The 21,309-nt window shown below is 44.8% G+C and overlaps 3 protein-coding genes across 6 annotated transcripts in view; 1 reads left to right on the top strand and 2 right to left on the bottom strand.

Annotated features, from left to right (window-relative positions):
• Positions 1-2,338, top strand: part of LOC136177413 (ceramide-1-phosphate transfer protein-like) — a 3,629-nt gene extending 1,291 nt beyond the window's left edge. Inside the window, exons 3-6 of one of the 2 annotated variants that reach the window (XM_065950594.1) lie at positions 1-162; positions 515-686; positions 768-964; positions 1,346-2,338. The exon at positions 1-162 is cut by the window's left edge and continues 20 nt beyond it. In XM_065950594.1, the coding sequence (XP_065806666.1) occupies positions 1-162; positions 515-686; positions 768-964; positions 1,346-1,574 (760 nt within the window). In that variant the 3' untranslated portion in view covers positions 1,575-2,338. Of the gene's footprint in view, positions 163-514; positions 965-1,345 lie in introns of both variants that reach the window. The other variant, XM_065950593.1, reaches the window with a different exon arrangement.
• LOC136177412 (zinc finger and SCAN domain-containing protein 2-like) lies at positions 1,719-9,950 on the bottom strand. The gene is made up of 10 exons (XM_065950574.1): positions 9,642-9,950; positions 9,223-9,294; positions 8,654-8,801; positions 8,036-8,151; positions 7,708-7,949; positions 7,257-7,348; positions 6,383-6,498; positions 6,064-6,305; positions 5,857-5,978; positions 1,719-5,093 (listed from the first exon to the last, which is right to left on the bottom strand). The coding sequence occupies exons 1-10, from the start codon at positions 9,892-9,894 to the stop codon at positions 3,842-3,844; spliced, it is 2,655 nt and encodes an 884-aa protein (XP_065806646.1). The 5' UTR covers positions 9,895-9,950; the 3' UTR covers positions 1,719-3,841.
• Positions 9,951-17,088: 7,138 nt separating this feature from the next.
• LOC110005733 (oocyte zinc finger protein XlCOF6) lies at positions 17,089-21,105 on the bottom strand. Of its 3 annotated transcripts, XM_065950279.1 has the most exons (6): positions 20,801-21,105; positions 20,250-20,306; positions 19,985-20,152; positions 19,569-19,801; positions 19,005-19,099; positions 17,089-18,927 (listed from the first exon to the last, which is right to left on the bottom strand). In XM_065950279.1, exons 1-6 carry the CDS (start codon positions 21,057-21,059, stop codon positions 17,553-17,555), a joined length of 2,187 nt encoding a protein of 728 aa, XP_065806351.1. In that variant the 5' UTR covers positions 21,060-21,105; the 3' UTR covers positions 17,089-17,552. The 3 variants fall into 3 exon arrangements, with proteins under 3 accessions (XP_065806351.1, XP_065806352.1, XP_065806353.1); XM_065950280.1 differs by lacking the exon at positions 20,250-20,306 and having other exon boundaries at positions 20,801-21,104; XM_065950281.1 differs by having other exon boundaries at positions 19,985-20,306; positions 20,785-21,102.
• Positions 21,106-21,309: the final 204 nt, after the last annotated feature.

The raw sequence follows: 21,309 nt of genomic DNA, 5'->3' as shown, positions 1-21,309 counted from the left end.
CGGAGAGTGGGTGGAGCTGAACAAAGCCCCGCCCCTAATAAAGGATTGTCCCGGCCAGTCGTTTCAGGCCCGTCTTCTTCTGCAGTATTTAAAGTCCAGCCTGGCGGATGCTGATGACCTCCTGCTGGAGCCCTACCTGCAGAGCTGGGATCAGCTGCTCAAGTACTCAATACTTTCTTTGTTAAAGGAACACTTCCACTTCTTGGGACACGTTTGTTCCTTGTTCTATCTTATCTGCACGATAAAGCCCACCATGTCTCCGTGGATTGTCTTTTAGCCGTTTTTAGGGAGTTTTCATTTCATTTTGTGTCTGAGGTTTCCAAACATGGTCACGTGTTGCTTCATCCACGCTGTGTCTTCTACAGACGTGTCCTTTTCTTAAAGTCAGAGATAAGAAAAGTCATAACACTAGATAAGTCATATTTTCAGCCAGTCATTTGAAGAGTAGCAGAAAAGAATCCCTTCACTGTTTCATCTCAAACTTTAGGACACATTGTTCACTTCTCTCTTTCAGGTTCATGGAGTCTCTGGGGACCATGGTCAGTTTCTTTTCTCAGAAGGTGAAGGAAAAGGTTGTACTGATACGAGAGCTGTCACTCAAACACAGCGCAGAGGCTCATGGGAAACATGGTCTGTCTGACCGCAGTGGACTACAAACCCCAGAGTCCTTTGGGCTCCAAAGAGGAGTAAGAGGAAGAAGTGTTGTTCAATCCTGCCTGACTGATATAACATCAACTGTCAACCATTCTCTTTATTTTTCTTTCAAGGCCTATCGTTCACTACAATCCATGGTGAAGGCGGAGCTAAAAGAGGGCGTGGTCGACTTCTCTCGCCGTACAGATTCAGGTTGCAGGACTCTGCTGCGGCTGCATCGCTCTCTGCTGTGGTTGAAGCTCATGTTGGAAGGTTTAGCTGACGGACCGGACGCAGACGGGAGATACAAAACACCGGGAGAGCTGAGCAGGTAATTAGCATCAGACCGTGGTGTGTTCAAGGACCAGACAAATGATCAGACAACAGAGTGAAGCTTTCCTTCACTATACTGAGAATGGTATTTAGATTAACCCAAACAAAAGGCTTATTTAAGTCAAGAACAACTTTTTATCTGAAGCTGATTGAGCCCAGGCACATTTTGTCAGTTTTAGCTAGCATACTAATACGCTAGCTTTAGCTCAATGAGCTAACTAAGCTACGTGGGGTTCATGTTGGGTCTTTGTAGATTATATAACAATGACTAAAGTATTTGACCTGCTTTAGTAAAGTCTCTTGAGAGAAGTTTTAAGGTTGATTGTTATTAGTAATGAAGCTAGCCAGAAGCTAAAGCTAAGACGTCTTCTACCGTCAGAGATGCGTACGAGGTGGCGTTGGCCCCTCACCACCCCTGGCTGCTCCGTCAGGCCGCAGAGTTCGTCTTCCTCGCGCTCCCAGAGAGACGCTACTTCCTGCAGCTTGTGTGTGTTCAGAGCCAGCGAGAGGCCACGCCCGTCCTGCACGTCATCATCCACGCCCTGAAGCTCGTGCACACCCAAACGCAGCGCATCCTGCATGAACATGACATGCTCGAGCTGCCCTGAACGCAGCACGGCAACACGGCAGCAGAAGGAAAAGACTTCCCGTTGTTAACGTTTCAGAAACAAATCAGAAACTAGCGACACGTGATAGAAAGCAACTCGAGGTGTCGGAGAAAAATCTGAAATCTTAAGAAATCACTGTTGGACTTGTTTTTCTCAACACTTTCATATTTATTACAGAACGTTATTTATTTTGGTCACGTACACGTACACAGAAAACAAGCAGACTCACATCGCCTGAACCACAGGAGAACAACGCTGAAGGATTACTTACTGCAAATACTATTTGGCAAAATATGCACTTTAAGGCACCACATGCTGCATTCAGGACCATGTAGGATCGGAAGTTTTCTGAAGTCACATTCATCACTAAAATGTTCAAATGGCCTTGAATGCAACATTAAAACAGAAGGCAGGATAACAACAGTAATGCAAGTTTTATAAACTGATGTAACTAAATATCACCGTGCACGATGACTTTACCTTCAAACAAAGAGAAATATTACAAACTGCTTCAAAAAGTGTGATGATGTGCACGTTGTGGGGTAGGAGTTCAAAAACACTCAGCAACAGTTGAATTTTAACTTGTTCAGTCTTTTGTGTAATGATGTTAATTCTTTAAATGTAATTTGTGGAACTGTTATGTTTAAAGATAGAAATAGTGAATATTTCTATTTTTCTAAAAAGAGTGGAATGTTTTTATAATTATGAATAAATTGGTTTGGACTCGATTCATTATAAAAATATGAATAAAGGAATGAATTGTTCTTTTCTTTTGTCTTGTTTATTTAGTTTTAGAATCATTCTCCAGTAATATTTAAAATCACAATCTTTGTGATTGTGATAATTAACATTAATTTATTTTATATGAAAAATGTTCCGCTTGCTGTTGTTAGATAAGCTTTCCAGTGCGAATAAGAATTTTGGTATTTATACAGAAAATAATAATTATTGAAGTTGTTCGAGGTTAATGTCCGTCTTTAGAGCTTCACAATTATTTGCCGTCTTTTGCTGGTTTTTCTAAATGTTTTCATGATTGTGAAGTTTACAAAATAAAAAAAAGGCTAAAAGATGCTAGCCGTTAGCATCCTCAGAGTCATGTTTTCTCAAATGTGCTCCTTTTTTAAGTTCAAATCACACTTTTCATTTACTGTCAGAGATGTAAGGAAAGCAGAAAATCTAAAATGAAACCAGCAAACGTTTGACAAATCTGCTAAATCAAATCTACAGAAATGATAATAATTCGTCTTTTGATTGTCTGATTTGTTTTCGGTTAACAGTGAATGTTTCAGCACATTTTTGTTAAATGTGAAAAATAAAGGACGTTATTTGCTACACAAACTGTTTAAATACAAGTATTAAAACAATAAAATAAACTTGACTAAAATGACTAAAGTCAGTAGAAATGTGAGTCACAGATCGTGAACACAACATTCAAACATCCCGAGTCGACCGTCACAAAGCAGAACAGTAAAATCCAGTCAGAGGACAGAGTCTCTGCAGACACAGTCACCACCACACATGTACGGAGGCCCAGAAGGGACAATGGAGCAGCTTCACTTCAGGAGAAGTCTGTCTTTTATTTTGAAGGAGACAGGATGCTGACTCCATCGGTACGCATTGTTTTCCTTCTATTAAAAACGTCAGGGGTTACTCGATACAGGTTCTTGTTATTATTGCTGCTTGTCTTGTTGCAGAGGTACCACAGTCAGAAAGGAAGAGGTTAAATATATCAGGAAACTTTGAACACAGAAACGGCATCCAGAAGTCAGATGACATCACAAAGACACCATATTTGGCGAGCCAGCAGCCGAACAGCTTGGCCTCGACTTTTCTAAGACTGATTGAACCTCAACTGAGCTCGACGCTACAGGTGAGCTGAAAAATATGATCTGAACTATCTGGATTGGTGAACTCAGTCTGTGGATGAGCTGGAATATTCCTGAAGACCCCCCCTCCCTAAACACTGACAACAGCTGAAGAGTGTTCTGCATTTCTAAGACGCTCGTTACTAAATGGAAAGCAGAAATTGTGGTGCAGCATTAAATGTCTGTATGATTGATAACCTACAACATGTTTAAGGTCTCACAGTTATAAGACTACTTTCATCATGGCACATAACGGACAATATACAGAAGCTAAGGGAATGTGTGTGTGAATGGAGCGTCAATATTTAAAGCAGCGACTGAACAAAGAAAATAAAGGTGAGCGGACATTTCTTCTTCTTTGTGTTATTAACATCGTTGTTACTTTTCCATAATTGGATGTTTTTAGTTTGACGGTGCGTTCAGGAACGTGTTCTCCTGGAGGTGGTGACTCTTCATGTGTGTTTTCAGACAGTGACCCTGAGTGAAGGCTTTCTCGCAGACGGTGCACTGGTACGGTCTCTCCCCGTTGTGCGTCCTCATATGGACGTTCAGGTGTTCCTGTCGAGAACACGCCTTCCCGCAGACGCTGCACACAAACAGCTTGAGGCCCAGGTGGCTCCTCAGGTGCGAGTTCAGGTGAGTCTTTCGTTTGAAGAAGCGTCCGCACTGAGAGCAGCCGTACGGCGCCTCGCCCGTGTGAACGCGCATGTGCACCTTCAGCTCGCCGTTGGAGACAAAGCCTTTCCCGCAGACGCCACAGGGAAACGGGCGCTCGTCGCTGTGCGTCCTCATGTGCGCCTTCAGGCTGCAGTTGGAGAAGAAGCTCTTGCAGCAGACGTGGCAGAGGAACAGCCGCTCTCTGGACGTGTGCGTCTTCTCGTGAGACTTTAACGTGTACGCCAGTTTGAACCGCTTCCCGCAGACCTCGCAGCCGTGGCGTCTTTCTCCGGAGTGCGTCGCCTTGTGTCGGAGCAGACACCTCCGGTCCGACAGAGACTTCCCGCAGACGCTGCAGTTAAAGCCGTCTCTGCCGTGCGTCTTCCTGTGAGCTCGCAGCGCCGCCTTCAGACCGAACGCCTTCGGGCAGAGGTCGCACTGATGCGGCTTGTCGGCGGCGTGCACCCAGCGGTGTCTGCTCAGCGCGTAACGGTGAGCGAACGTCTTGCTGCAGACGTCACATTTGAAAGGTCGGTTTCCCGTGTGGCGTGTCGTGTGGTGTTCAAGACCCGTGACGGTGAGGAAGGACTTCCCGCAGTGAGAGCAGTCGTGGGTCTCCTGGTAACCCCTCAGGTGGTCTTTCAACTCGTCCACGGTCTCAAAGTGCCGCCCGCACACCCCACACACACTCTGAGCCTCGTCCAGGTGACTCCAGGCGTGTTTGATCAGGCTGCTCTGGACCCGGTACCAAACCCCGCAAACTTTACACGGATGTTTACTGATCACCATCCTCTGACCCCCCACAGTCCTGCCCCCCCTCAGCTTTGGTCTGCACCGATCAGGATCTGGTTTCCAGTCTGTGTCCCGGTCTTTTACCTCCTCGTTGTCACTTGAGTCCACTTGGCTCCCGGCTGCACCGTCGTCATCATCAGCTTCCTGTTGTCGAGCCGCCGTGCTGCTGGATAGGAAGGAGACTCTGGAGTCCTGAACAGAGGAGCTGTAAAGACCACATGTGGAGGAGAACATCCTTCATTCATCTGGGCAACTTTAAAACCTGAAGACTTCAGGGGTCAAGCATCTTTTCTTCATCGTGCATGAAGGTAAATATAGTTTACAAGCACTAAGAAAACATGTTTTAAAAAGGAAAGTGTAACATCTAAGCTCTCTGAAGGCATGCAGCAAGTTTTTAATATGTGTAGTAAAGATCACTAATATGTTTCCTTTCACTTCCTCTCTTTTCCTACTACACCTCCTTTAGTTCACTTCCTGGTTTCTCACTCTCTCCTCTCCCCTGGTTTGATTGGTTGTTGTTTGCACTCAACACTAATTAACTAGATTGAATTCACCTGCCTACTTATTTATGTTTTCATCCTCACATGGAGCTGCAGGTCAGTAATGGTGAGGTGGCTCCTATTTTAGTTTCTATCTATTCCATATTAATTTATCCTGAGCACTTTATTTATCTTTATTTCCTTCAGAAAGTAAATCTAATTTGACTTGTTTGTTGTGCTAATATTATTTTATTTGTCTTTCAGCATGGCTGTTCAACCCCATGTGTGTCTTCTGTTACCCTCATGATTTATCTAAACTCCAGTCTTGTTGGATTCCTGCATCCTGACCCAACGCCCCCCCATGGTGATAGAACTCAACTTTGAACCCTTCTTAACAACGCGTTTTGATTAACAGAGATAATTCTTTAGAGGTTTCATTAATGCAGGAAGAACCTCAAACTCTGTCATATCAATATTGGAGTCAGTTACCTTGAAGTGAGTCCAGCTGCGTCAGTTTTTATCTTAAGATCTGAAGTGGACGGAGACTCAGCGTCGCTTTCCTGCAGGAAGTGAAGCTCCTCCTCTTCCTCCTCCTCCTCCTCCTCTCCTGTCTGCAGAGAACAGGACAGCTTTCATCTCTCTGATATAAACCTCAGACATGTTAAAGTAAGAGTGAGTCAGGTATGGACTCTGGACCTTCATGCGGAGGTAGAGGACTGACTTCTCCACCCCGGTTCTCCTCATGCTCCTGAAGATCTCCTCCGGCGTCGACGTCTGCACGCGAAGCTGTCGGAGCCGCCTGCTGCGATCCGACTTGAACATGTGGAAAGGTTTCTGATCGGCCAGCTGGGGGAAGGTGGACCTCAGCAGGGCCAGGAAGTCCTCCTCCTGCAGTCCACGAGGACACCTCAGGTCCTGGACCGGGGACTTGGTCATGTCTGGAAGAGAGACACAAAGCATCTCCATCAAACCGCCTCCATCAAACTTCACTCAGAACGCCATCTCGAAGTTCCACCTTCTTTAGAGAGCACGTCAGACGGGGAGTCCTCCAGCAGGCAGACTCTGAGACGGTGGTGAGTCGGTTCTTCTCCGAGGCGGGGTCTGCCACGCTTCCTCCTTTCAGACAGAACTCTGGAAGACAAAAACCTTAAAGATCAGGTGATCCTGATGAGTGTTATTAAAACAGGATCTTTGGTTGTGAAAGTTTCTGATATGAGTCTAAAGACCTTCTCGCTCAGGATGAGTTTGGGGACCTCTCTGGTCATTTGTAATAACTGCGCAGGATGTCTTTGTTTTTAATGTAAATCGACCAAATCTGTCATTTGTAAAGTAAGAATCCAGGAAATAACCGCAAACGCAGAGATCCTCTGATTACAGTAATCCAGTTTCATCCCAGGATTGAGGGGTAGTCTCTCTTAAAGGTCTCTGCAGATTCTTCACGGTTTAAATAATCAAGTCTGTGTGGACGTTGTCAGATACGTTTCGACAGGATGTTGCTAATTTAATCCAGCTGCTTAAAGTGGATCTCATGCAGTGCCTCCATGTTTTCTGTTAGAAATGTCTGTGAATATTACAGTAAATAAAAATAAAGTAATTACAGTAAATCATAAATTCATTAATTACAGTAAATAAAGTAATTCCAGTAAATAATAAATAAAGTAATTACGGTACATTACAGTAAATCATAAATTAATTAAAGTAATTACAGTAAATAATAAACAAAGTAATTATAATAAATAAAGTAATTACAGACTCTGCTCCTTCAGTGTGAATGCAACGCACCAAACCTTCGACATTGGGGGTTATTCCCAAATGACCAGCGGCCCCCCAGGTAATACCTATCCTAATGAGAGTGGAGCTAAAGCCGTGTAAAGTTTGTGTTTGGTCACCTGGTGGACGCTTGATGTGCTGACGTAGACGGAGACACATATCCTCTCTGCGGGAGGTTTACATCGTCACTGCTCTGAGGATCCCCCGCCGTCTGAAACGGGTTTGAACCCCCAAAAGAGACACAACTTCTTTAATAACAGAAACTCTGACCTGTCAGGAATGCACACACATTGTCTCCATGACAACGGTCAGACGAGATGGAGCAGCTCCTTCTATACGATTCTTACACTTCAGTTTAAAACCTGACAGCTGGTGTTGCTGCTTCCTGTTTGTTTATTTACTGCTTCCTGTTTGTTTATTTACTGCAGCTTTGTGTAGCGTACACATGATACCAACAACATCATTAGTTAAGCTATAACAACATTGGAATCAGTTTCTGTAGCTGCACAGACAGCCTCCCCGACCAGGTTTTAATGTTCAAATGTTTTCTGCAGTAATATTTCTAAGAACCTTCTGCCGGATGTAGAGGGCAGACTTTCCCGCCCCGCTCAGCCTGACGCTCCTGCAGATCTCCTCAGGTGTCAGAGTCGTGACACTCAGAGGAAGAAGTCGTCTCGATCTGTCGGACGTAAAGAATTCTAACGGTTCCTGATCGACCAGCTGAGGGAAGGTCGACCTGAGCAGGTCCAGGAAGTCCGCCTCCTGTAGTCCGCGAGGACACCTCAGGTCCTTGAGCGGACAGTTTGGAAACACTGAAACAGAAAATAAATCATCGTGAGGTTTAGCTAATCCTTAAAACCAAAAATAGGAAACGTACCTCGGAGGAGAGAAGTCTTACCTCTATTTGAGAGGACATCGATCTGAGAGTTCTCCAGGATGCGGATCTTGAGGTCTAGGTGGTTCTGGGAGTCACTGAGTCGGGGTCTGCCTGGTTTTCTCCTGCCAGAACGAACTCTGCAGGATGAAGATTGTTCCCAGGTAAAAAAAAAAACAATTTCTGAATTGTTAACTTGTTAAAGTTGTTAATTGTTAAATTGTAACGTCATTGTAGCTACAATGCTAAGCTAACAGAATGCTATCTAAGCCACCAATAGATTAACACCAATCTAGAAAAACTAGTTTGTGAACCCACATGGCATTCCCCTGAGCCACCAACTTGGTTGATTCGGTTCTATTTGAACTAGCATACTGTTATGCTAAGCTAACTATGATATTCTTTGAGACAGCTAACTAATCAAACATCATTAAAGGTAAACTATCATTCGTTCCAAATTGAGAAGTGTAATCCCTGAGCCTTATTATAAACACACCTTCAGCCAAACTAACATACTAAGCAAAAAACAAACGAGTTGAATTCTCAGGTTAGAACCACAAGAAGGTGAAAAGTTTCCTCATTCTGACATTTCTATGAAACGGGTTTGTAACCAGTTAACTGGTTTTACTGGGATTTATTAACCTCTGTGTGATTTGAAAATCGGGGTCCTTCAGGTCTTCTTTTCTTCGTCTTGAACTCGGAGTTGTCAGATGTTCTGAAAGCTGCTGCTCTTCACCTTCATCTTCCTCACCATCCCACCACATGCTCAGACTCCCGGTGTCCTCCAAACCTGCACGAGGTGAGGTCAGAGGTCACACTGTGTCAGGCTGAAACACGTTACCAATAAAAGAACATCGCAACATCATCTGCATAAAGTAACATCCAGGAAGTTAGAAACCAAATCTAGAGTGAAAATATGATGTAATAATCATCTAAAATAAAAGACTTTAAATAATGTACGTTCTTCTACTTTTCAGTTATTACATTTTCTTTATTAAAGGAGCAATATGTAACGGGCACCTAGTGGTTAAAACGGGTACTGCAGTCTAAATTCAAAAGCGCTAACATGTTTCCTGAATGTCTGATCAGATAGTAAGATCACTTTATAATTTCACTGACTGGACCTTTAAACTTCAAAGAGACTTTGAAAAAAAGTGTAACACAGAACTTTTCATACTTCTTACAACATATTTAAATAAATAATAATTTACCTGTCTTCTGTGTGTCCTCCTCCTCCTCACTCAGAACAACCACATCCTGACCTGCTTCATCTTGGATCAGAACTTTTCAGGTAAAGTTAAGAAAAAGAAAAGTAGACATTTAAAATAAAAACAGTACAGAAGTTGATGTAGGTTAAACAATGTAAGTTATAATGTGACAACAGGCCCAGAAACCAACCTTCAACCTGATATTAATAACAAAGTAAAGTTAACTTTTATTTGAGCCGAATTGTTATAAACAGCTTGGTAATGAGTATTAATGTTGATCTCCTCTTTGTGAAGTCTTTATTTCTCTCAGCGAGCACAGAAACGTTAAATTTGACTTTTTTCAAATGACGTTCCGCACAAACAACTGGAAATATCAGTTTACCGTCATTATTAGTTGCTCATATTTAAAAGCATTCACTGACCTGTTTTCTCCAGAGTGACCCGAGGCTGCAGGATGACCTCCAGCTGCTTCCTCTGCCGGTCGATCTCCCGTCGGAAGCCCGCCGCCTCCTCCTCGTACCCGGCTACGGTTCTCTCCACCACCGCTAAGATCTCCTGCGCGGCCGTGGTCAGTTTCTCGGTGACGATCCCTCTCAGGATCTCGGATTTAGACATGTTACCGAGTCCGCCCAGAGCCTCCGGCCCCCCGCTGTCCCTCTTCATCCAGTAAAACATCGCAACTTTCAGACAGATTTGTTTTTTTCAACGTTAAACTTCGCACATTTGCGTTGACTGAGTATTTTTCCTGGTTTGGTGCAACCACAAATCATGTCCGACGAGAAACAAAACAATAAGGCAGATGTTTTTTTGTTTTTTTTAAATTACTTAAAAAATCGTATGAAGGATTCATAGATTTACCTTACAAGACAGGCGTGTATGAATAATTATCTTTTTCTTTTTTTTTTAAATAACTTCCTTTTTGAATTATAAGCAACATTGGAATTAAAAGGTGAAAAGCTTTGAAGGGGCTTCAAAGTTTTTGCTCTTCAAGTAATGAAAAATTTCTATGGAAGCCCTGAGCGGACAGGCATCCATACATTTTATTTAAATCAGTTTTTAAGAGACGAGAAATTCAGACGATTTAATTTCATTTTCTTTTAGCTTTTAGCATGTCGCTGTTGCCTTGCAATTAGTCTCCCAAACAGATACCACATGAACGTCAATCATTTCCTGTACACAACTTTAGTTTTTGCATGTTAGTCGGAAGCTCTGTAAATAATATTTCAATCCAGTTTTTAGGACACTTTTAACCATAACGGTTTTAGATCCTGGTTGTTTATGTGTGCTGCTTTTATATACCTCAAGCTTATAGTCATCAGACACGTCCAGCCGCAACAAGCTAGGCTATCACTTACAGTAGGTAGTATCAAAAGGGATTCCACAAGGTTCTGTGCTGGGTCCCCGGCTTTTCACAATACAGTAAATTATATTTCCTCTGTTCTAAAAAATTGTAATAATTTTCAAAATAACTAAAGAACAACGTAAACAAGCAGTTTGAGATGTTTTTAAGAACACAACAAAGGGACAAAGCTTGTGCGTACATTAAACATGTTTTTAATGCATTCTTCAATAAAACAAGATCATGAAAAAACCCAACTACTAAGAACTTAGAAAAGATCAATACACAATCGTCTCCGCCCAAGAGAAGAACGCAAACCTTGTTTTTCATGTTGACCTGAAAACAGTCCGAGGTTCTGTACTTCAGTTTTATTTCATGTATTTATATATATTGTAAAGGACGAGACAGAACGTAACTTTCTAACTCCAACTTTATGACTTTTTGGGTTTTGAAGAATGCGGAAGCACCGTTAAACCCGGTATAAAAGGTGCGTTCCATTTACTTTGGAACTCGGAACTGGAAGCTGAGAATGATGCCCCACCTGTGAACTGGGTTCCAGTTGCAAGTTGGCAACAAGTCGAACCGTTTTTTTTCTTAGCGACGATAACACTAAAAAGGGACTTAGCTGCCAATAAACTCAACAGTTACAGCTTAAACATTACTGTCGATGCACTTAGCAGTCATGCTGGATTTTTACTCGACTACTTAAGGTTCTCAGAGTTTCCAAGTCGGTATTCTGAATTCAGGGGGGCGTTCATGACGACTTCAGACTGGCGGCTTTCAGACTTCCAAGATCAAATGGAACGCACTGTAAATCCCCATCCATCGGGACTTTATCAGAACTCAGAGTTCAAGCTTGTGTCCGGCATTTATGAGGTCAGATTTACTGAGAAATGAAGACTACATTGAGCCCCCATCCTGAACAAACATCAAGCACTTAGTGAAGGGGGTGGGGGAGGGGATCGCTCCTTTACGAGAGGATTTGATCCGATTAGCTTCCTCACAGCTAAACATCCGATACGGGGAGGATTCATTAGAATACAGAACTATTGGGTGCAGGAGTCCATCAAAAGAAGGGTCACTTGTAAGGTGTCTGTGCAGGTTCTCAGTCATCCAGGTCATGGTCAATTCAAAGCTTGATCCAAAGGCAACTGGACTGGAACAAGCTTTGAATTGACCATAACCTGTTAAGTCCACACTGGGGGGTGGACTTACAAAGATCCAAAAGGCAACTGGACAAGATCTTCAACCAGTCCAGTTGCCTTTGGATCACTTGTAAGTCCACCCCCCAGTCCGGATCCTCATGTGGACCCGTACCTGTAGTTTTGTAGGTCAAGTTTCTCAGCAGATTTCACATTCATTTCTTTTGGCAAACTGACCCGAGTCCTGAAACACTTAACGGGGTAAGCCACGCGGACTGCTCATGGATCTACCGCAGCTCCTCTAGTCCTTCTCCGAGTGGAAGTCCCCGTGCTTCACCAGTTCCACCTTTGAGCAAAATAGTTTCCAGCAGAATTCACATTTCTGCGGCTTCCCCTTGAGATGGATCCACCTGTGAGTCCAGAGCGCACACCTCTCGGGGAACGCTTAGGGACTGCTCGGTGATTTCATAGAGTGGTATGGTCTCTTTCCTCGGTGTCGGTCCATGTGTCCTTTGAGGGCCTGCGTGGTGATGAACGCCTTCCCACAGAGGTCACAGCTGTATGTTTTCTTGTGGGTTTGAAGGTGACTCTTCAGCTCCTCTGCAGACTCCGACTGTTATCCACACACTCCACAGAGACGCCACCAATCGTCCACATGACGCCAGGCGTGTGTGGTCAGCCTGTTTGTTGAGCTGTGTCCCGTGTTACAGACTCTGCAGAACACAGGAACGCCATCGCTCAGACGAGAAGTCTTTAGAGACGTCTGGCTCGTTTGAACACTTGCATCTTGCATGTGTGACTGGTTGCTTCGTTGTCATCTCGTCAGGTTCGTTCTTCATCTCATGGTCTGGTTTCGAATCGCCCCCTTTGTCCCCGGAGAGGTCCAGCTGAGGACCAACAACACGGTTTATTCACCATGTCGATGAAAAGAACTACACTACCCACGATCACAGAGTCACAAGGACGTCGCTGTTACCATGGCAATGTTTACCGCCCCTCAGCGTCGTATGCTAACGGGCAGTTTGGCTAGCAGGCTAAGCCTGTTGGACTCAAACCCGAGCCGTCCGCACTCAAGGACCGAGCCTCTGTACACAGGGCGCACGCATACCGACCACTACGCTATCATTTTGATAAATAAAATCTTATGTCATTGTGGTAACAAAGCTAGTGCTAACTATACAAGCTATCAAAGTTTAAACCTCAGTTATGAACCATTATTCTGGATCAGTGAAAACTTATTTTTGATTTAAACTTTTAGACCAATATGGATAAAAAGAAGAACAAAGATGTTTGATTAAATGCTGCTAGCTGCTTAAGGATTTGTGTTTCATATAATTCACTAAATATAGATAATTACACCCAGCTGAGGAAGCCGGTCAAAAACACCCGGCATCAGTTTGTCTCTTAAGAATTTCAGCTTCAGATATTTTTGGCTTCCAAAAGTCTTTTTTGTAAAGTCTTATTTTTTCTCTATTTTAATCTACTAGCCCATTTTTCCTGAGCTCTTTAACTGTTCTTCTCACGACGCTCCAAACGAGGATCCTGATCAAGTTTATAGTCTTGCACACTTTTCACACTATGCCGTGATTTAGATTTAAAAAGTGAACAATATTGATCTACCTCGTGCTCAGACTCTTTGAGCGGGTGAAGAATTTTGGAATCCTTCGTCTCTTGACTGGATGTCGTCCTTTCCCTGTAAGAGTTTTGTTTTAGAGTTATCCGTCCAGAAAGAAGAAACAGCCTCTTTACTTACATTAAACATCGTGTGACACTTAAAGAAAGCAGAAAGAGTACCTTCAGTCGGATGTAGACGGCTGATAAGGATCTGTTGACTGGAGGATCTCCTTGGGCGTTATCGTCTTGACTTCTAAAACTTCCAGTTTCCTGGCTTTGTCTGATTTATACAAGTCAAACGCCATCGCACCGAGCTGGTGGAACTCAACAGGTCCAGGAACTCCGCCTCCTTCAGGCCAGCTGGGGAAAGCTGGACCTGAGCAGGGTCAGAAACTGGTCCTCCTGCAGTCCTACAGGAAACTCCAGCTTCTTCACGGGGAACATGTTCAACACTGGAACACAACGACGGCGTCAAAGTCGAGTCGAGATAAAAGCACGATGCTTCAAAACCAAAGTTCAGAATCAGAAATACTTTATTAATCCCAGGTGTTAACATTGCTCTTCAAAGGAATACAGCAGTAGGAAATAAAATAGAATAAGCAGTAAGTACCAAGTAGGGCTACAATAATAAGATATATATACAAGATAAATCAATATTGACATTCTGAATGTACAAGATGAACTGTGTTTAACAGATATTACACAGTGTGGTAACCAGTTTGCAGTTTCAGAGTTAAATAAATATTAACTAATATAATAAGTCAGTGATGATGACTGACTACTTATTGACTTTCAGTTTACAGATTATAAAAATATTTGATCTTTGACTTCAGAGATGAACTCTGATGGACCCGAAAAAAACAGCAACAATGACTATTACACCACAAAGAGAAATCGAGAGACTTGATTCAACGAGACAGAAACCAGAGCGGTCGGCGTTAATGTAATAATCACGATGTAGTTAAAGGAAACTGATGCAGTCTATTTTAATTTGCATTAATCGTTATTTTGTCCCTTTAGCAGCTCATGCATGTAAGTGAGGGGGCGTGGCTTTAGAGGGAGCACAAAATCATGCTAAAAATGACCAACCCAGGAAACATGCTCACACACTGCAGTACCTGTTTTAAACACCAGGGGGTCAGAGTTACACAGAAACCAAACAGATTCACTTGCTACAAAAACAAAGCAAACGCAACGCATCAGTGCGACCTTAAAGAAGCTGCCGGTCACCTTCAGCCAGATGAAGAAGGTCCAGAGCCTGGTGGTTCTGGTGGTTCACCTTTCAGTTTCTTTTTCTTCTGGTTCTGTGAAGAACTCCGTCGCCTCCTCCACCTCGTAATCCACCTCGTAATCGCCCTCCTCCACCTCGTAATCGCCCTCCTCCACCTCGTAGTCGCCCTCCTCCACCTCGACCTCAGGGTCGCGGACGATGTCCTCGCTGGACGCCACATCTGGACAAACGTCAGATAAAAATGACGTTTCTGATTAACATCAGTTTTAAACACCGCCATGGGGGAAATCCTCCTCCTCCTCCTCCTCCCCCCCCCCCCCCCCCCGAGTCATAATCCCAAAACTGACCCTAACCCAGACTGTCTCTGAGTCCTGCAGAGGGGTATGGAGGATCCAGAGCCCGACGGCCTTAGATTCAGGATCCTCTGCCTGGAGATTAACGTTAAAGTATTTAGTTTTTGTATTTGCAGGTTCGGCTGCTCGTTTGTTTGACCTGGCTGAAACCTTTCTGGATTCACTTCTCTCTGATTGTTCTCTGACAAAACGCCATGAGTCACAGATGTCCCACCTCCTCGGCCTGCAGGTACACGAGGGTAACCACACGGGGAAGAAATGAGAGAATCATCTTCATGAACCTTCATCTCCAGGGAGATAAAAGAAAACTTGTTTCAGTCAAAATCATTCTGACAGATTTAAGTTTTTATTAAAGGCTGACCTGACACGTGTGCTGTTCTCCTCCTTGTTCTCCTCCTCCTCCTTGTTCTCCTCCTCCTTCTTCTCCTCCTTCTCGTTCTCCTCCTCCTCCTCGTTCTCCTCCTCCTTGTTCTCCTCCTCCTCCTCGTTCTCCTCCTCCTCCAGCCGCTGGCTCACTCACAGGAAACTGATCATCTGGATGAGAAACAAAGTAACTGCAGTGTTTCCTCTAGGTTTACAGCGTTGGGGGCGACACGCCAACACAGACACTTGAATGAATCTTTTAATGACAGCTGTCGTGTTCTATCTGAAAGGAATCCTTAAATGATTTCAGACTCTATCCTCTCTCTACAAGAAAGGAACAAAAAGACCAAAAATACATCTTTAAAAAACTAAATATAAATATATATTTATATATAAATACATATAAATATATTTATATATAAATACATATAAATATATATATATATATTTATACAAACACTGTCCTGAAAATCTGTAGATCATCTCAGGGGGACTGCCCCACTAGGACCAGAAGAGGGGGTCCGCCCCACTAGGACCAGAAGAGGGGGTCCGCCCCACTAGGACCAGAAGAGGGACCACCCCACTAGGACCAGAAGAGGGGGTCCGCCCCACTAGGACCAGAAGAGGGGGACCGCCCCACTAGGACCAGAAGAAGGGGTCCGCCCCACTAGGACCAGAAGAGGGGGTCCGCCCCACTAGGACCAGAAGAAGGGGTCCGCCCCACTAGGACCAGAAGAGGGGGTCCGCCCCACTAGGACCAGAAGAGGGGGACCGCCCCACTAGGACCAGAAGAGGGGGTCCGCCCCACTAGGACCAGAAGAGGGGGACCGCCCCACTAGGACCAGAAGAGGGGGACCGCCCCACTAGGACCAGAAGAGGGGGTCCGCCCCACTAGGACCAGAAGAGGGGGACCACCCCACTAGGACCAGAAGAGGGGGTCAGTCTGACCTCCTCCTCCTTGTAGACAGTCCAGAGGATAAACTTATCTTTTTATATTTAAGAGTGAACAATAACATAAAGTCTTTAAGGAGAGTAAACAGGAAGTGACGTCAACACGAACCTAAAACCTGTCTTGAGCTGGAGGAGGACCCCCAGCTGGACCCTCTGCCGGTCTATCTCCTGCCTCAGACCCGCAGCCTCCTCCTCGTAAAGAGCCACGGCTCTCTCGACCACTGCACATATCTCCTGCGCAGCTTCTGTGAGTTACGACTCCTCTTAAAACGTCAGCTTTAACAAACCACCCTGTCCGCTGCAACGGCCGCCATGTTGTTCAGCTCGGACCTGTGCGGAAGTGACGCTGCGGAGAAAAATAGGTGGGAACACCTCGCACTGTCCGCCTGACGGTGTCTGACTGGAAACCTGAACCGAAGAGGAATTAAACTACCTCAACTCCACGAAAGATGGCGATAAAGATACATCCCCACTTCAGTTCTTCTTTCGGATTGGCAGACGCGACGAAGTATTGGCGCCCCCCACAGTCCGTCTTCACCAATCATTTGAGAGGGGTCTGACTCCCAACGGTACTTCTGGTCCTGACAGTGGAGGTCTGCAGACTGCAGAACAAACTCTCTATTCATTTAAAGTTCTACAATTTATCTAAAGAGACATCAGAGAGTAAGAAGAACACAAACAGAGAGAGAGGAGGGAACAATGTGAGTAAGAGCAAACCATCAGCTTTGAGTCTGATTGGACACACAGGTGCTGACAGGAAGTGACCACAGGTGCTGACAGGAAGTGACCACGGGTGCTGACAGGAAGTGACCAGAGGCAAAGCCCTTGCTTTCTCTAAGAGCAGCGATATTGAAAAAAGGAAATAAGACAAAACAAAACGTTTTGTTGTTTTTTACTTTATGAAAGTCACACTTTCCCTTAAAAACAACAAATCTCAGTTCCAACATCGATATCGTCTCTTTGTTCCATTTCCCATTAAATGTTTTACAAACCATTACATCGTTTTTATTTGACATTTTACACAGCGTCCAAACTCGTTGATTTGTTGGAGTTCAGTTTAGTGACCGACATGACGTTAAGTAAATCCACGACATGAACAAGTCAATGTTGACGTGTTGGATTACCTTTAATGTCAGAGGCAGCGTGGACACCTCGTCCAACACAAACACACGCCATCATGTGCTCTCCAGTTTCTACCAATCAGCTTCACTCATTCTGAACTTCTGAGGACGCTGCATTCGTTTGGTCTTAGATTCTTATCTTAGATTATAAATGATCTTAGAAACTTTGATATAAAAAGTCTAATAAAGTTTTTTAAACGTTGACATGATATAAAGAGTTCAGTCCATCGTCCCGCCCCCCGCTGACTCCTCCCCCTCCCGGTGCTTCTTCATGTGAGTCTTCAGACAGTGGCTCTGAGTGAAGCCTCGCTCACACACGGTGCACTTGTATGGTTTCTCTCCGTTGTGGGTCCTCATGTGGACACTCAGGTGTTCTCTTCGTGAGCACGCCTTCCCGCACACGCCGCACACAAACGGTTTGATGCCGGCGTGCGTCTTCAGGTGGGACGTGAGGAGACTCCTGGCATTAAACGTGCGTCCACACTCGGAGCACTTGTAGGGTCTCTCTCCGCTGTGGACCAACAGATGTCTGCTCAGCGCTCCTTTTGAAGACAGTCCCTTCCCGCAGATGCTGCACACGGTCTTTTTCCCGCCGTGTGTTTTCAGGTGAACACTCAGAATACTTTGAGAGTGAAACGTTTTGCAGCAGACGTCACAGAGGAACGTTTTATCTCTGACCGTGTGGATCTTCTCGTGTCCTCTCACTGCTGCAGGAGTTAAAAACTTCTTCCCACACACCGGACAGCTGTAGCGTTTTTTCCCGGAGTGACTCATCTTGTGTCGGGACAAAGAGATGAGGTCGAGGACGGACTTCCCGCACAGGTCGCAGGTGTACGGCTTCTCACCTGTGTGGCTCACAGCGTGAGTCCTCAGCTGCTGTTTGAACGCAAACGTTTTATCACAGACGTCACATCTGTGTGGTTTCTCCTCCACGTGAACCAGTCGATGATTCCTCAAAGTGTTTTTTGACGCATATTTCTTCAGGCAGACGTCACACTCGTACGGTTTCTCTCCCGTGTGAAGGACGGCATGTCTCTGAAAACCCACCACAGACAGGAAGTTCTTCCCACAGACGTCACAGCTGAATGTTTTCTTGTGACTCTCCAGATGAGTCCTCAGCTCCTCTGGAGTCTCTGACTGTTCTCCACAGACTCCACACAGTCTCTCTGGATCCTCCACGTGACTCCACGAGTGTTTGATCAACATGTTCTCTGAGCCGCTCAGAGCTCTGCACACTTTACACGACACAGGAACACCGCTGCTATCACTCGCTACCTTCACAGATGACTTGATCTGTTTCCTTCTCTTTGATTTGACTCCTGAATCTTTGACTCTTTTTCTCTTTGTTATCTCTGAAGAGTCCACTTTCTCCTCTTTCTCCTCTTTGTCTGGTTTCCACTCCTCTTCTTCTTCTTCTTCTACCTCGTTGTCGTCCTCCTCGTGGTTGCTGTTGGCTGCAGAGCGAGCAGAAGAGAGGGCGCTGAAGTCCTCTGATGTTCCACATTGTTCCCCATCTTCCTCCTTCTCGACTTGTTGTTTCTGTCTCGAGTCTCTTGATCGCTCGCTCTCCTCTCCTGCAGGATCCTTAAGAGACCTGAAGATGGAGGAACAGTTTCTTTATTGTGAAGACCCCTGAGGCTCTGTGTCACATTTCTCTGTCTTTAGACTCACTGTGCGTGTGGCCGTGTGTCATGGACGCCGTCGTCTTTCATCGCTGACGGGGGGGGACGCTCCTCCTCCTGGCCCCTCGGCGTTTCCTGTGCTGCCTGAAACAATTCAAACATGAAGACATCAAAGTTCTGACTCATGTCAGGTGGACAGGTTGGACACGCATCACAGGTCGGATTCAGACCCGCTTTAAGGGGGCGCACGCACTAAACCGCTAGTCCACCGGCGCCCCTTTATTTGTATTTTCATTTATCAGAGAAAATCAGCATCAGGATCAGGATCAGGATCAGGATCAGAATCAGAATCAAAATCAGGATCTGGGTTTATTGCCAAGTACATTTACACATAAAGGAATCTGACTTGGTGTATTGGTGCAAAATAATTAACAAGGAAATAAAACAGAACTAACAACAACTTAAATAATACAGAAGAAGAAGATATTACAAAATATAAAATAGGATTTAAAAATGTCAGATATAAAAACCATGCCATGTAGGAGCTGAGCAGTGGATCACAGCCAGCTGAACAGTGTAATGACCTGCAGCGTGTCCTGACAGGATGTAGTACCTGGACTCGGATGTAAAGAGCGGACCGTCCTCTCCCCGTCGACTTGATGGACCTCCGGATCTCCTCGGGTGTCAGGGTCTTTACTGTGAGAGGTGTCAGACTCCGGTGGGCGTCGACTGTGAACGCATCAAACTGTCCCGTCAGCTGAGGGAAGGACGCCCTCAGGAGGTCCAGGAAGTCTGCCTCCTGCAGGCCTGGAGGACACATGACCTCCTTCACCTGAGACTGAGACACTGAAACACAGAAAACATTCAAAGAACAAACTGGATTTTTAGCTTTCAGCCTTTAAGAGCCTCGAGGTGGCTTTTAGCTCTCACTGATTGGGTCACCAGGGGGGGCGTGGCCTCCTGTGGTCTGAGCCGGGCTGAACAAAGCTTCACTGAACACCTCCGACATCGTGACATCTCGTTTCTTACCTCCTCTTTTCAGGACGCTGATGGTGGAGTCCTCTAACAGACACACTGTGAGGTTTATAGAGGACGACTTCCTGCCTCTCATCTTCTCTGGCTCCTCCTCCTTTTCTTCCTCCTCGTCTTCCTCCTCAGCATGATCTAAACCGGCCCGGCTCCCCGAGTCCTCCCCACCTGAACCAAACCAGCAGACATAAGTTTCCTGTTCTTTATAAACATGAGAGGGAAAAGAGAACTGAAGTATTAAAGATCCTGAAAGTTCCAGACACACGTTTGAGCTGCTCGTCCTCCTCCTCTTCTTCTTCTTCTTCTTCTTCTTCAGGTTCATCTGAATCACAGAATCAGGTTCAGTAAACTTCACCTGGACGCTTTCTGTTAGAGCACGATGATGTAAAGACTGTAAATAAATACTTTGCACGTGTTTCATACGACAGGTTCAGGGGAAGGTCGCGCACTCGGACCAATCAATGGATTTTTCTAAACTAGACGTTAGACATGAGTTTGTTTAGCCAATCAGCAAGCTCCTGTGATCGAGTAATGAAGCCAAAGTGTAACAACCTGCAGTTCCTGGAGTGTCCACTAGAGGCTGGCTGCAGAAGCACAGGAAGTCACACACACACCCATTCTAAAAAGCCTGTTTTTACAGCAGAGATGAACATGTTTACAGCCTTTTCTTCTTTTTGTGTCATTAAAGAATTAAGATAAAAACATATAAACGTGTTGTTGTTATCTTCTGGATGTTATTGGCGAGGTTAGAAAGAGTAAATCATTTATTTTTTATTTTCCTGTTGAATAAGTGAGCTGACTTGATAACTTCCCCACCTATCCGACACAGAGACACTCGAGGCTGCAGGATAGCCTCCAGCTGGATCCTCTGCCGGTCGATCTCCTGCCTCAGACCCGCCGCCTCCTCCTCGTAACCGGATACGGTTCTCTCCACAACCGCGAAGATTTCCCGCGCTGCCGTCGTCAGTTTCTCGGTAACGATTCCTCTCAGTAACTCAGTTTTAGAAAGTTTACAGTCCACCGAGGAAACAAATATCACGTTTACGGCTTCCATGTTTATACCGTGTGTGCGCATAGTAATGTTGTCCGACTGAAAACAAACCAGACGAAAGGTTCCGCTCAAATTCTTCTTCTGTAATGTTTGAAATCACTGATGTTTTATATAAAGACTGCCACCTCGTGGACTAATTATTAACTAACAAGTCAAAATAAATGTATTGTCTGCATGTGTATTTATGTGTTAATATATTTGCTTTAAGCATTTTTAGATATTTGAAACATGACCAAACTTTCTCTTTCTTTCTCTTTTATCTATAAATCATACA

Source organism: Labrus bergylta, chromosome 22, assembly GCF_963930695.1.
Source record: "Labrus bergylta chromosome 22, fLabBer1.1, whole genome shotgun sequence".
NCBI classification, from domain to species: domain Eukaryota; kingdom Metazoa; phylum Chordata; class Actinopteri; order Labriformes; family Labridae; genus Labrus; species Labrus bergylta.
The sequence above is the reverse complement of the archived record's forward strand: the minus strand, read 5'-3'. Positions and strand labels throughout refer to the sequence as shown.